The 16,407-nt window shown below is 42.5% G+C and overlaps 1 protein-coding gene across 1 annotated transcript in view; it reads right to left on the minus strand.

Annotated features, from left to right (window-relative positions):
- CFAP119 (cilia and flagella associated protein 119) overlaps nt 1–16,407 on the minus strand; it is a 107,742-nt gene that overhangs the window by 22,239 nt on the left and 69,096 nt on the right. The window contains exons 6-8 of the mRNA XM_078652853.1: nt 6,539–6,655; nt 4,168–4,225; nt 3,649–3,735 (exon numbers count right to left, since the gene is read on the minus strand). Of these exons, the coding sequence (XP_078508979.1) occupies nt 3,649–3,735; nt 4,168–4,225; nt 6,539–6,655 (262 nt within the window). The remainder of the gene's footprint in view (nt 1–3,648; nt 3,736–4,167; nt 4,226–6,538; nt 6,656–16,407) is intronic.

Genomic DNA, 16,407 nt, shown 5'->3' on the forward strand with positions numbered 1-16,407 from the left:
AAGAAGATCATCTGCAGATCCCCAAAGGCTTGTCTCCGAGCCCCTTCCTCTTCAACCCATACATGAGCCTCGGCCAACACCATCAGTTCGCACTGACTGACCATCATCTATTATGCTAACGTCACCCAGTTCACCCTCTCACTGTCAGGAGACCCCTCATCCACCAGAGCCAACTTCCACAGATGGATGGCAATCGTTGCAGAGTGGATAAGGGACAACTGTCGAAAAATCAACATAGACAAAACATAAATACTCATCTTTGGGAACAACACCTCCCCATGGAACAAAGCATGGTTGGACTGCTGACCTCAGCCTCTCCTCGACAGACCATGCCTGCAACTTCAGCATCATCCTGGACAGCAAGCTATCCTTGAAAAATCAGGTAAACGCAGTCTCATCTGCCTGCTTCAACACACTATGCATGCCGCAAAAGATTTTCAGGTGGCTCCCAGTCGACACCAGAAGGACCATCACACAGGCCCTTGTTACTAGCAGGCTGGACTACAGGAACACACTCTACATAGGAATCCCCGCAGGTCCCCTGCAATACTCATCCTTGACCTTCCCAGGCGGACCCACATTACACCCCACCTCATGAAGCTACACTGGCTCCCGATCCAGAAAAGATGTCAGTTCAAGATATTGACCCACACATACAAGGCCCTGCACAATGAAGGACCAGCAAACATCAATGAACGCATGACCTTCCTCCAACCGACCAGATACCTATGTTCCACCTCCCTCTTTCTTGCAGACACCCACCTAATACGCCAAGCCAAAGGTGGAGGACGCTGCTCCTCACACCTGCGGCCAAAGCCTTGAAGAAACTTCCCCTACACCTCAGGATCGCTACAACGCTCCAGCAGTTCCAGAAAGGACTTGAGACCTGGCTGTTCGAATGATCAGATTACCAAAAAGCAGCCAACATCCCCCGCGCCTTGAGACCCTCAAGGGTAATTTGCCACGCCTTACAAATCCAGAATGAATAAAACTCTACCTCTAGTCTACCTAAAGTCTCCAAGCATTGACAACAGCATGCTTGCCAGCCTTTGGTGTTCTGCTTGCTTGAATCAATGAACAATAAACACTGCCAGATGGTTTAGAAAGACAGCATGGAATACTCAAGATGGTTCACTTCACACCAGTTTATTTGCGTTAGGCCAGTACGTGTAGGGTGCACATTTACCATTTCAGTGGTTTCTTGCCAAATGCCTCCTAAATGACAATAATGTGGGCTTCACAGGGAACAGCTAAATATTTACATTTTCTGGAAAGAATGTCTACAAAGTTGGCATTTAATCAGCATAGTATTGCCTTTCCATGTTCACTATTGGACATTTTCCCTTTTGCTGTTCCATCGGGAGTGCAATCTCAAAAATAATGTATCATCATCAGACTCACTCCTGGAGTGGACTAGATAGAGATCCTCAGTGCATCTCCCAATGAAAAGACATTTAGTGGGAACATTAGGCAAATAACAATATTGATATCTTGCTAGCATAATAAGCTCATTGATATAAGCACCTGTTGAAGAAATTTGTGCGTGCTTGTTTGAGAATTTCCTACAGGACGCACTTAAACTGTGATCCCTGAACATTAAGAACAGTGTTTAATCCAGACCCCGTTGTATTTAGACACACAAGCCCGAGAACAGCTGGACATGCTTGGTAGAGAACCAAGGTAGAATGTTACTGCTACAGACGGAAAAGGGTCCCCCGGGCCCCATGGGAAAATATAGATTCAAAAAAATATTACTAGAACATACTAAAAATTTAGAACTTGAAACATCAAGACTGTAGACAAATACTAACTTGCTATAAATTCCGAAATCTATCCACACTCACTTGACTCCTACTGTACTATAGAAGTGGGTTAAATTGTTCTAACTCCAGTCCTACCACATTTTTTTTGTAGATAGGTGTTTTGGTCTTTATTTTTGCAGTCTGCATTGATTAGTGTATTTTTGTAGCTATAGGTATCAAGAATAGGGTCAAGCCACTTGGTCACCAAGAAATTAGGGTACACACAATGTAGCTGCTTTGCAGGTACCAGGCAAAATAACTGTGAAGCCAACCACAGCATCTTTTTCATGGATCAAATCCTGTTCTCTAATCAACAGCAGCGGAAAGAGCCTCCCACATGGTCTATGAAAGCTCTGACAGGGGTGGGTGTGGATGTGTGCCTGCCATTCCAACACCAGTGCCCAACTTTTACTTAGGACAACACATCACAGATTAGAACATGATAAAAGCCTAGATAAGGTCAGTTTCAAACTTTATTCAGCTAATTAAAAACACCAAAAACAGCCATAATAGTACATAAAACATAATTATAACAGCACAATATAGCAAGATAAAATACAATACATCTTTCATGATAGGATATAATACAGATACATAATTAACTATTTCCCCTGGCCAAAACAATCTAATACATGATACTTTTCCTCGAATTAATAGCCACTGAAATAAAAACAGCAACGTTAAAACACACTTAATTGTCATTTAAAAATAACAAATAATGCAAGGCTGCTTTGTAATATCTAATGTTCGGAGCAATAAAAAGTGGTTTAAGATAGTGGCACCTATAAGCAGAATAAAAACTACAGAATAGTATAAAGTGCATCGTGCTCTGCTTACTTGTACCATCACATGGGCAGGGAATCGACTGAGCTGGACACAACTTAATTGAGGGAAAAGATACCAGACGGTGCACAATGCCAAGACGAAGCCTTGTCAGCACATATCGGTGTACATTATTAGTAACTCGGAACAGATAACCTTTATATCCCTCCTCCAATGCAAGAGACATATACATGGGGACTGTTGTTTCCATCATTTCCAAACTCATTCTAAGATCCGCCCTACGCCTAGTAAAAGTACCTTTAATCAAATTATTAGTGAGTGTCAGGGTCTTCAGAGATCATCCCACACTAACAGTTTAAAAAGAGTGCTAAAAGAAGAATTAATATATGACAACCAAAAAATAAGTGAGGCATTGACCAAAGTTAAACGGTCTAAAATAATCGATTTGGTAAAACTAGTCTGCCTTTGACCTGATGGAAAATCAAAGGAGCAAAGGCTTTACTAAAAGCAAATCCTCTAAATATTGTAGTCCCAACTCTTGATGAACTATAAAGTTAGAGGCAGAAGTGGGTAGGCAGAGTAAACCTTTAGTGAAACTATTCTCCTCTAGTTGCAATTGCTTACTAGAGGTATACCCCCAAAGGCCGGCACCATAGGTAACAGTAGCCACTTCTCTAGCCTTTTTTTTTTTGCAGAGTTTTATATAGCGCGAACTAGAACCGAACCGAATCAGTTATCAGAGCGCTTTACATAGCACCAGTTACGTTACATGAGGACACACTTTCATTTTAGGCACGGGGAGATTAAGTGATTTGCCCAGAATCACAGGGGGTTTTTGGCGTTGTTACCGAGACTCGAACCCAGATTCCGAGGTCGAGCGCCTTAGCCGTTAGGCCAACCCCTCTCCCCTGTATATCCCCTATATAGCCTTGTATATCTCTAATATTTATTTCATTGGCCGGTTACCCCACTTGGAGGAAAACTTGAAAATTCCATTGGTATTTCTGGCCATTTTAGCTTCAGCATTTAGAACTTGTTGGGTCCATCCTAGATCATATCTTACTTTCTAAAACTTTCACATTCTCTGCATCGGTCTCTTCTTCATCTACAGCACTCGGTCCTTCTTCACTGTCTCGAGGTGACTGCTCCTCTGAAAGAGATAGATCATCTGGTTTCCAAGCATGATCATGGATTGAGACTGTTGACGACACATAGACCTTTGCTCCGACACCATACATTCAGCCCGTAGCTCTTACCACCCTACCCAATTTTTCCAAACCTTTCATAATAGCCAGTATCATTACACTAATTCCCGCAATGTTACTGAGCCAGTTCCGGAGGCTGGATTCCTACATTATTTTCTAAAGACCTTACTGTGCCGTACTTCAAAGTAAACCCTCTACAACATCCCCAACAGGAAGCATTGCTCATAGCTTGTGCTGCATCCCTCATAGCCTGTGCTCCTACACTATCATCACAAACAGCACTCTTATACTCTTGGTTAGATCAACAACCACAGTCCCCACAAAATTTGCTGCTGTGTTTTAACACGTTCAGAAGCTAAGCCTTTAAGGTCACTTACCCATGAGGGTGTCCGGCTCATCGAGTCCTTCGTAGGAGATTGAGATGTCCAGTCGAACCTGAAGTGAGAGACTATGTCAGAATATATGCTTGCAATCAGAATAAGGCACCCATGTGTGAATCCTAGCAGCGTGAACTCTGGTGTGTTTGATAGGCATGTGAGCAAATCAACTGTTTGGGACAGAGCTGGGTATAAAAATAGAAGACCAAAACATGGTACAAAAACCAATGATAACAAAATATTAATTTGTCTTTGTTGACTCTGCCAAACCACCCATGCACAAGGATTAGTACACGTGTCCATATGTTAGTTAGGAACATGATCAAGATGAAGCCATCATCAGCTCCAGCTGCCCACCACCAGGATATCTTCCTTTAAGAACCTGCAATCCCCCTCATTACCTGGTCCAAAGTTACACCCAGCCTTACACGAGCATGGGACTCTGCGCCAAAAGAAAGCCAATTAACACTGAAAGGGCCTGGCCAATAGCAGATCAGTGTCAAAAACCATCAGCAGAATTTGTGAAAGGGACGTCATCCAACAAATCGAACTAGCACCCTACTCTAAGACCACAAATTAGGATTCATACCTGTGAGAAGAACTAAAACCACCCACACAAATAGGAAGAAAAACCTGCAAACAGCTTTACATGACAGTAAGAAATTGTCTAACACTTTTGGAAATGTTGTAAGGTGCGACATGGTAAGCAATACAATAAGACCAACTGTGTATGAAGGAAATCAATGGTACCCTACTAATATGGATTGAATGCCATGAAAATGACCAAACCTTTAAAACTAGCCACTAGTGGCAACAAAAACGTCCTCATCTCAAAAAAATCCTTCCCATCTCAGTGGAGTACTCCCTAGATTCACCTTGTTTTGTTGACCGCAATAAACACTGTCCCCACGCAACATGTTCATTTACAGACTCCAAGGGACCACACATCCTCGTTCAAATCATTCCTTCGTAGCAGAAAGGGTGTACGTGTCTATATATATATATACATATATATACACATACATATATATACATACATGTACACATAAATACATATATTCGTTCATCTCCAATGCAGTGCTACAAAGTCTACCAAGGTGATCATTGCTCTTCAGCACCAACGTACTGCAACCTGAGCCCCACTTCTGAAGTGACAAAACCAGGATGTAACAGAAAATCAGTAATCTCAGGAATGCTTCCACTTCTGTTCACCCACTTGATCACTGTAGAGGGGGGAGGAGGAAAGAAAGAGAATGGCTCTGAGACTGAACTGTTCATCCTAGGCCTCAATACATGACCAGCTCACTCACATACTGCTTAGCTCCAACTTCAAATACCAGATATCATAGCAAAAAATACAATAAAGTTTAAAACTTTGGATCTACATAGACCATGCTCTGCCTTTCTTTACTGTAGATCAATGGTGAGGTGATGCAGTTTATTTTGGGTCCAGTGACGTGAAAGAAAAATCCTCCTTCACATGTTGTTGGGCCCCCGTGTATCAGTCATGCACATCCTAATATATGGCCAATGGCGCGTACCAGTTAAACTCAACAAAAACGTAATAAAGAAAAAAGAGAGCCAATGCCGCCTGTACTGGGAATCCTTCTCTGACCAGGAGTCAGATGTAGGATCTATTCAACATTATTTTGGCACATGTTCAGATGTCGGGCAGGTCAATTCCAGTGTCTCCGCGAGACAATCGCACCATATTCTGACCCAATACAACTGCAAACCAATCAAGGGTTTATGACACTCCTCACAGATCCCAAAAGTAAGCACAACCTCCTTTTTGAGTAACATATAAACACCCTCTCTCATCTCCTTTAAAAAAGCCCGACAGATGTTTTCCTTAAAACACTCATGATACCTGGCTCCAAACAGCCAAACAAAGCTGACAGTGGAACAGTAAAATCACTGTGGAACACTGCAGTTTGCAGTGTGCATGCTGTACCTACACCATACCTACAAATCCATGAATAAAAGAACCCCAAAAAATACTACAGATGAAATTGAGGAGATAAAGCGCCTGGAATACTTTTTGTCCAAAACACGTATGGGCGTCCTACCCATATTTCAATTCCAAAAACCTCCAATTGTCCATTTATGATGATAACGGTGAAAACCACATCTGATTATGTCAGGGGTTGGGAACAGCTGCCGCGATCCCAAAATGTTCAAACCTCCTATCCAGAATCTGCCAGCAGATGCAAGATAGCTCCTTGTGTGTAAATGTGGTACAGACAAAATCTCCTAACCGGAAACTACCCATGAAATCAGATCACCCTTATATGGCAGCATCTGGTGCTAGACAAAATCCCATCAATTATTCATTTCCTAGCCCAAACCGGAAGCGCCAGAGCTCTCCAACCTGTGGGGTGAAGACATATTTGTAGAGCTTGAAGTGACGGAAGTAGGTGTTCACCACGTAGTCCGTGATTTGCTGCACCTGCTCCTGGTTGAAGAGGTCAATGCTGAATGGAGGACGCTGAGGAGGAGACAGATTGGATTAGAATTAAAAGATCTACTTACACTGGTGTTTTCAGTCACATGTTCTTTTATATTTGATTAAGCTGACTGGTTAAAAAAAAACAACACAGAAAACCCTGGCCTATATCGTATGTTTATAAAAGCTGTGTTATTTATAAAAATGTGTTCTTGCAATTTACATGCGTGTTGCGATATTCTACCTTTTATGAACATGAGAGGGAATCTATTGAAGAAGGAGGTGAGGTTGACCCTACCGTGCACCCACCTAACACTCCATGAAGCTGTTCATGAAATTAACCCTATTAACATTCTGAAATTTTTGTGTAATATTCTGGGCACCAAAAAAAACATGTGTGGTACCCACGTGATAGGTCAATTTCTTCTGCAGGAAAGTCACCTCTCTCCACAGCTGGCGTGGGCATATGTGCGTTTGGGGTCCTAGATGCCTGATTTGGGTAACTTTCGGTTTGTGACTGCTGGTCCCATGGTATCACCCATGTTTCATCACTAGTGATCCTGTTCCTTGATAGCCGCCCTAAAGATTCGATGGACTTTAATGGACCGTCTGGCCTGGAAGTAGTTTGGAGCCCAGTGCTGACCACCCTCCGGATAATTAGGTTAAAGGCACTTCATGCTTCTTACTTCGATAAAACTAGGGTTGTGCTGCGTGAATACCCATACAATTTCTAGTAAGCCTACCTCTTTGTATTTTATGTACGAGAGCAAACCCTGTTAGATTGTTCCATATACTATACATTTGTTGCTGACCATTGCTGCATTATTGAAGGGTACAGTCCTGAACCTTCTAGGACAATCCTGTCAAAAATTGAGAGCGGTGGCAGGCGAACATTAAAAGTGTTCGGTCGTAAATACCTACTTCAAATAGGACTGAGCGAACAAGCAAGCCTGACTAACTTTGGGTGCGTCCCCATCCGATAATATTTTGAAATAATGCAGCCAAATTGTGTATTTTTACAGCACAATTTTCATGTGAAAGCCCTCAAAATTCAGAGATTTTAAATGTACTATTCCTATACTTTTGTGGTGTGCCAGGCAATCTAACTGTATTACAAGCAATACAAACATCTGGTTATGCAGTGGCACACCTGGCCCACCGTTTTTCAAAATGTTTATGGCAGCAATGGCTTCTCTCTCTCACCTATGCTTCTTTGGTAGACCTTCCTTTTCTAATTCCTCACCCTACTTCTCACTTTACCCATTCATTGCCAACTGCCTTTTCCCGCCTCTCCCTGTTCTATACGCCTTCCCTTTCTTTTCTCTTGTACATTGGGCAGTATGACTGCGTATCGTTCCTACCCCTCTTCTCTCTCACTCTTCTTATTGCTACACCTTTTTGACCTATCCTACTCTTGCTCCCAATAGCCTCCAGTCCCCTTTATCACCTCAGCTTTTGCCTTCAACTCCTGCTATTTATCAAATATACTGCAAAGCACTGACTTTCCTGACCATTACCAATTCTCCGTGTCATAATGTCATGATAGAAAGCAAACTGTACCCCACCAATCCTATTCACCTCCAACACATCTCCTATCCATTTTCTTCTACCATAACCTATTCCAGTCGTTTACTGCTTTCACTGAATCTGCAAACCTTGTCATATTCTATCTAGTCTATAACCTCTCCAAACCTACATAATGATCACTTCCCTCTTAATCCTGCCTTCCCTCTCTCCTCTAACCTCTCTTAGCAATGCTAATGCCTTCAAGCCCTCTTGCCACGCCCTCACCCAACCCGAGGAGGACAATCCTCAATAGTGATGGCAAAATAATCACAAAGGTTCTTACATCGCAGTTAGATACATTTCTGCAGTAGATGGTGGTTGCGAATTAGTCTGGCTTCATTATGGAACATTACTAGGCAAAAATTACAGCAAATCTAAATATGATGGCGGTTAAAGTTGAAGACAGGAAAAAAAATCAACCAAGACAATTAGGGTTTCTGATGGCTAGTAGCTAGCAAATTCCGTTTTGGCGCCAGATTTTGCAGTTGGATCTTTTATAGCTACAAAGATCTGAGAGCATGGATATTGGTGAATGGTAGTTGGTCAGATGAGATAGCTTTAAGAATGTGAACACGACAGGGATGATCTTTTTGACCAACCACTCTTATTTGCATTTTCATTCAACCCCTTAGCAACTTCCATGAAAAGTTAGTGGCATTACTCCCACATTTGGAGACTTTAGCAGGATTTAAAATGAATTAGAAAAGTCAGAAATATTACATCTGACGCGGTCAGGGATTCGAGGATTGCAGTTAGTTTGCCCATTTCAAAATGCAGGAACTTCCTTTTTTACTTGGGAATTAACCTTACTAGCTCCTTATCCATGTTTCTGACTGCAAATTGGCACCACGTAAGGCTGTCATTCAGATATATTTTAGCAAGTGGAGAGCACTGCTGATGTCAGGGTTGGGACGACTCACCATGGTAAAGATTAATATCTTTCCAGGATTAATATATATGTTTCACACTTTACTGGTTTTCATCCCCAATGTGAAACTTGTGATCTTACAGATAGACAGAGGAACACTTCTGGCAGTATTTTCAGGCATCATACTTGCACCTACTACAAATGTGGATGGCACAAGAAACTGACAAAAAAAGGGTACAAACCATGTGAATGTGGGAAGGACGCTAGGGGACAATTTGTGGCGACGGAGAAAGGCCACGTCACACTAGGTATATATTACAGAGGTTACTAGAACCTTGACGCAAATCATCATCACCCTGATTTTATCCCTTCTTTGAAGACCCCATCCGTTTGTCTATGGAGGGAAGGCAAATGCCAGACGTTATAGAGATAAAGTTGCTATGGGGGGATATTAAATCTTTTGAGTAGTGCAAGTTGGATTATAAATGAACTAGCATTTACTGGCTAGCATATGCTCAATTACAACATTGGATAATGGATCCATTTACCAGAAAGGTGACAAGGGATATGACCGCCTTCGAATCGTCTATGCTCAAGTGTGCCTCTTGTGGGTCAGTGAGCATTTAGAAACTAACAGGAGGACAATCAAACACACAAAGGAGACGCAAAACCATGTGGGAACACATAAATTCGGCAGGGAGAAAGGCGATGAGGAGCCGGGGTTCCTTAGAACATATTTTAAAGGTCTATAAAAGAGCCCATCACAGAACACATTATTACAGGTTATGTGTGTTGAAGGAGTGGTTAATGATTGTGGGGATTTTGAAAAGAGCTACTTCAGTGTATTAAACAAATCCAAGATTGTCCAAATCTGCAATCAACAAGAGTGATACTGCAGGGGATTCAGGTTCCCTCGGCAGAAGCAATAACAAGACTTGGGAGGTTACTGCTGGAACATTTATTGTTGGGAGTAAAGATGCCATGATATCATAAACTGGTAGGTTCTAGCAATAGATAAATGTACATATGGTTTGAAGGAGCAACATAATACTTTTAAAATAATGTGGTATCTTCTGATTGACCATCTAATGCAAACACACACCATGAGGATGAGACCAAGGCGATTTAGTGTTCTATTTGCATTACTGGTGTACTTGTTGTTGAATATTTGCAATACATGATGTATCGCTAGAGGGATGTACGTTGTTACAACGCATGCTTTTACCACGCATGCTGTAACAACGCAAGTTTTAAAACGCATTCCATTACAACGCATTACACTGGGGGGTGTTGGATAGTGAATAGTTTAATTTACTATTCCAACACCAGTCCCCGTGGACACTAGGGAAGGTGTTGGATAGTAAATTAAAACTATTCCCTATCCTAGAGCGCCCCCCAGTGTAATGCGTTGTAATGGTTTTCGTTTTAAAGTCTGCGTTGTAATAGCACTGCGTGCTAAAAGTTGCGTTATAATGGTTGTTCCCCATCTCTAGAGGAATGCACGAGCCTACTCAAAACATCAACTGCTGGTCCAAACAGAGTGAGGGGGAATAGGAGTAAAGGTGTGAGTATATTAGCCTGGCAATACTGGGTCCACTGAGGTTACCTTTTTTGGGTCTTGGTGCGCTTTGATAACTCAGGCTAATGAAAGTAACTTACTTTCATGCCACCTTTTTTTGTTTCTTTCCACTTTTTTAATGCTGCTAAATGCAATAAAATGTTTCATAGATAAACTGGAGATACTCACTTGTGAAGCTTAGCAAAAATATAAGTGAGCTACTATTATGCCAGGGATAGCGACAAGGCCCACATTATTTCAAGTTTGGGACTATATTATACCAGGGATGGCCAGAATGTTGCAAAGTATGTCCATAGTATGTAATCGTACGACCAGTATAATGCCTGGGATGGCCTGGGCATTACCAGGAATTCCCACATTACATCAAGGATGGGCTAATATTATGGTAGGAATGGCTAAAATGTCACCACAAAGGCCATCATAACTCCCTCACCTATCCTAAATACCCTCTCCCCCAGGACAAACACCTATACAGACGGCTCTCACATATCCAGGCTCCTATTGCTCACTTAGGCGGCGGTCGCAGTCTCTCTCTCACCCTCTCTCACTCTCACTCTCTCATATAGTCCTGACTCCCACATAAAAAAACTCATAGGTGCTGGTACATACTTGGTCTTCGTAAACGATAGGCTGACATGGCTCGTCTCTGATGCAGACGGCTCCTGAAGCCTGTGCATGTTATCCTAGAACCCTAGATACCGCCCTTTCAGAACTCTAGCTTGGCTTTTTTGGGACAGAGGGCGAGTTTTTGCAAATAGGTGCCCAAGCATGTTCCTATATTTGATATGCTGCACTCCTTGGGGTAGGCCCACTATGCCAGTACTGCATTGTGCTTGCGCAAGAGAAGCAAAACTGAAATAAGGGCGTTGGACTTGTGCAACCCATGGCTAAATCGATCCCGCTTGATCTGATCCCTGTGCTGCTGACATGCACACTTTAAGTCGTCAGGGCACATCCTACAGAAATGAAAATAAACTGGTAGTTTATCAGTATAATTTTCATTTCTGCAGCCCCGTGCTACAGAGTGCAGATTCTCCAAATGCACCAGCCACCAAATGCAAGTGACTTGAGTATACTCCACTAGTGGGAGTAAAAGATTTGTGGAAATATTATACTCGAAACTGGCTGTGACATATTAATATTTGCTTCTGTCTGAATACTTGGTCATTGGTCTTAATGACGTGATGAAAAGAGAAGGCAGCTGTATAAGCAAGACACCTTATTTAATACATTGAGCTCATTCTTAGAATCTTCCGTTTTACATTTAAGTACTGACAAGGGATATTCTACGTTGCGCTTGTGACTCAGGGCCACATGTATCAAGCAATTTTGCTTTTGCAAACAGGCTGATTCGCAGAATCGGACCGTTTGCGAACAAAAAACAAGCATTTGCAATGCAATAGATCTCACATTTACACGAGTTTGAGCTATTGGCATTGTAAATGAGAATGCCTTTTATTTATGTTTTGGTTTTTAAAACATAAATAAAAAGGCATTGTCATTTACAATGCCAATAGAGTAAACTCACGTAAATATGAGACCTATTGCATTGCAAATGCTTGCATACCAGTTATTGGGGAAACACCTTTTTTGTTGCCCTTTTTCCCTGCAAGGCTTGCCTGCTCCTTGTGCTGCTTAGTATTTTAGCCCTACTTTTTTTTTGCTCTTTTACAAGTTTTAGAATGAAAGATGCATTTTTGGAGAATTTTTTTATTATTGATTTGAATTCCGGCTTTGGATTAGAAACTTTAAACTATGAATCCATAGTCCCAATTTTCTGTCGTGGCAGAGTGAGCGGAAAGAAAACATCTAGGCATTGCCCCAGTCCTTAACAATAAAACACAGATAACTTTGATATCAGGGTGAGCATAAAGACTGCTCTTTAAATAGTCCGAGAAACAGCAACTTACTGTAATTGTATCTGAAAACACACCCGCGCACATTTAAGCCTCTTTCCACGTTCCCAGAATCCTGAAACTGTAGTCAGTTTGCTGCTGCTTCAAGATCAAGTCCAGATGTACCTTTCAAATCTAACAACTGAACATTTCATGTTCAGGGATCACATCGGGTTCACAGTCACCAGTAAGAAAGAAAGATCCTGAACGCCCGGGTTCACATAGACAGCTGAAGACTTGAGAGTAAGTCATTATGTGTTGGGCTTAGACTGAATGTGGACCCCAGGAGCACTAGTTGAGCTGCCAAGGTCAGAAATCTTCAATTACAAAAATGGGATGCAGCATAAAATAAAGAAGTGCAATCAGGCTGGTGTTTTTCACGTTAGACAACCCAAAAGTCATGGCTTGGACAGTCACCCTTTGCGGTCAGTCTCGAGTTAAAAAGCGTTCTGTCACAGCAAACTTTTTTAAAAAGAACTTTATCACTGCTGCGGTGCAAATCAACATTTGCTCCCACCTGTGTGTTGCAATACAAAATTAAAAGACTTCCCTTTCCATTTTTTTTTCCTTCTGCCATTGCGATGAACGCTCTCCAGTAAGCCAGGAGACGCACAATTGAAGGAAATCGGCCACAACTTCTTGTATGGTGAGTAGCCTCAGCCCGACACAACGCACTAGGGTCCGTAGCGTCCAGAGCATGGTCTGGTCATAGTCGAGGTGCTGCAGGCCTGGTGTTGGGAAGGCCGGTCTCTCTTAGGGCTCACGTTTCCACTTCTGACACCACCACAAAGACGTGCGAGTCAATTAAAAATACGCATGTTTTTGGCTCTCATAGAGGTTTTCTTGAGACATTACTACGCCGATTAAAATGAAATGAATTTAAATAGATTAGATTTCAAATCAATTAGTGTGTGGAATCTGAATAATACTTGAACAAAATAAGCATTAGGCAGAGTGAGACGGGCACTGGCCTTATGTAGGCAGCGAGAGACAAGTATTTTGAATGAAAAACAAATGGCCCCTGCGCGCGCCTCTATTCAAAACAAGCCTGGCAGTGGTGAGTGCGCACACAGTCTGCTCTTATTGGAAGCACATACTCGTGGCGTGCCCCTGCTCGCTCCCGCAAGGTGGATGCCGCCACAAGCACGAGTATGTGCTTCTAAAAAGAGCAGAGCGATGGCTAAAGGTCCTCCGATGCAGCGCATGCACACTGCGTAGGCGAGACCTAAAAAGGCTTTTCTCATGTATCAAACTCTATTTTGCGAATTGGTAACCCATTACCAAATCGCTAAATCGGTTTTCGATTTGGTGTTTGGAAGGGGGATGTTTAGGGCGTCCCTTCAAAATACCAAACTGCTGCGGTATGTATGAATGTTTTGTGCCCGTGAATGCAGGTCGCACAACATTTGGATTTTACCACCAACTTTAGGTAGGTAGTAACCCATTTGCAAATGGGAAGGGGTCCCCAAGGGACCCTTTTCCCTTTGAGAATGATAGTACAAATACATTTCAGAGCAGGCAGTGGTCCCACGGACCACTGCCAGCTCTGAAAAAATGAAAAGAAAACTTTTCATTTTTCTTTTTAAACGCAACCCTTTTTCCTTTAAGGAACACGGGCTGCCTTTAAAAAAAAAATTGCTTTATATAAAAGAAATCACGGACATGGCGATCTGCTGACCCCAGCAGGCCACCATGCGGTGACTTTAGCGATTCCCAGTGGTTCGCAAATTGTGACCTTCCTCGTTAATATTCATGAAGTAGGTCAATTTGCAACCTGCTAGGAATCGCTAAATGAAACTCATGGGGGCACATGCATCATTGTAAATTGCATTCGCAAATGGTGCGAATCGCAAAATTCAGCCGTTTGCGAATGCAATTTCAACTTTTGGGATGTATCATCATTTTTGTACTTTTCGCAATTTAAGAAATCACAAAATTGCGATTTCTTAAATTGCGAATGCATTTAAGGAATCTCAAATTGAGATTCCTTAAATGCAATGCATTAAACTTAAAAAATTTGCGATTTCGCTAATAAGGGGAGCAAATTACCATGAAGTTGACCTTTTTGCGAAAAACTAAAGTGCATTTTTCAAAGTTACATTTTACACACATAGATACAAAATTACTGAGCTGTTCCTTTGTATGGAGAGTGTACGTGTCCCTATGGTGCGAAGGATGTCGTAGGGTCCAGGAGGACTCCTACAGTTGGGCATCCATTATGTCGGGTGTCATGCTTCATCATCTGGGCTTGCTCCTCGTTGGGTCGGCGGTGCAATACCCAACGGGAGACACCTCAAAGAGGGGCTCTTTAGCGGAGATCTTTTATCCAACTGCCGTTTAGATGAAGTGCGGGTGTGGGGCCAGGAGTACGTAGATGTGTGATTGTGGTTAAAATAAAGCCAGGAGTACCAGGGATAAATTTATTCAGGTGGTCCCCTTGCTCTAATTAAAAGAAACTATCTGTTACTCGTTTGAATATTATGCTTCAAGGTCGCGAGTGACAGTCTAGTGTGTGATATGGTTGGTCGACATGTTTCTCGCTTGTTGCAATTAGCTAGCGATTCTTCAGGACCTAATGTAGAAATTGGTGTATCTAATATGAAGACTATCTACGTTATTGTGAAAAGGTGTCTGTGTATCAGACAGGTAAGTAAGTGTATAGCTCACAGAAAAAGAAGTTTTTCCTGCGTCCTATTCCTGTCGGGCTGCATCTAACTGGATTGGGAGAAAAGGAGCACATCACAACAGGTATAGTAATCAAACCATAGGGTGGAGAACGTACATTCCTGGTGTCATGCTAATTCAAGTGCTACTAGCATGTGATTAAAATTGAACAGGTGTTCATGCTAATCCTTAGTGAGCAGTCAAGTGGTCATGCTCATGTTGACAATCGTTTAACTGTGAACCTTGTGTCTGAAATTAAGATTAAAATCAGAAACATTCACTCCAGATGGAGGAGCGTACATTGTTCAGGTAAGTGTGATTGATCACTCACCTAATCAGTTGTGTATACAGACCCCAACAGTATCTGGCGGGCTGTAAAAACGTGAAGGACCTCCAAGTATCTGGCTGATTGCAGTAGGAAACAATGATTATTATAGTAGGAAACAATAATTACGGGATTACGCTATGTAATTCTCTCGTAGTATAATCCTAAACTTCATGGAATAATAGTTTCGCTGGCGCTGTGTCTCTGTTGCTCCTACTTGGAGCGTGGCATCTCTATTATGCTCTGGCAGGGATTATTACATGTTGTGCTCAACCTGAATGCAGCCTGGCTGACCGTGCCCTTATTTGTAGTATGAGGTGTGCATCTTAACCTTTAGCCAAACCGTTTGGGGCGCCGAAGCTATCAGAGAGCCCTTTGTTAAACAGATCACATAACCCCTTTAGTTAACGCTGACAAGCGGGGATTCCGCTCGGTGGTCGGGGGCCGGCGAATACAGAATCCGTCTACCTCCATTACCTAAGGCACTTACTTGGTGTCTTCAGCGCGGTTCCCTCTCTGCACCTACCCCTCGCCGCCGGATCCGGGTGGTGGTTAATGCTCTGCGGCGCAGTCTCTAGTACCCGGTCCCGCGGTCACGTGATGCCGTGACTCTACGAAACGTAGTGTCAGTCTGTGATCTATGGTACCATGGCGGCCATCTTAGCGTGGAGTGCCTTTGCCGTGTACGTGGGGGTAAGACTTTACTCAATGAGGTGCTTGCCATAGAGTTGGGGGTGATAAGTGTTCCTTTTGTGAGAAAAGGGGAGGGTTCCCGCAACCTATCCTGCGCATGTATATTGTAACTTATAAATGCCTCGTGGAATACCAACCCTGACTTGAGTAATTGGATATAGCTAGCGTGTGTCCTACATCATGTTGGTCATAGTATGTGTCTTG

The sequence above is a fragment of the Lissotriton helveticus genome, chromosome 7, assembly GCF_964261635.1.
Source record: "Lissotriton helveticus chromosome 7, aLisHel1.1, whole genome shotgun sequence".
Lineage (NCBI taxonomy): Eukaryota > Metazoa > Chordata > Amphibia > Caudata > Salamandridae > Lissotriton > Lissotriton helveticus.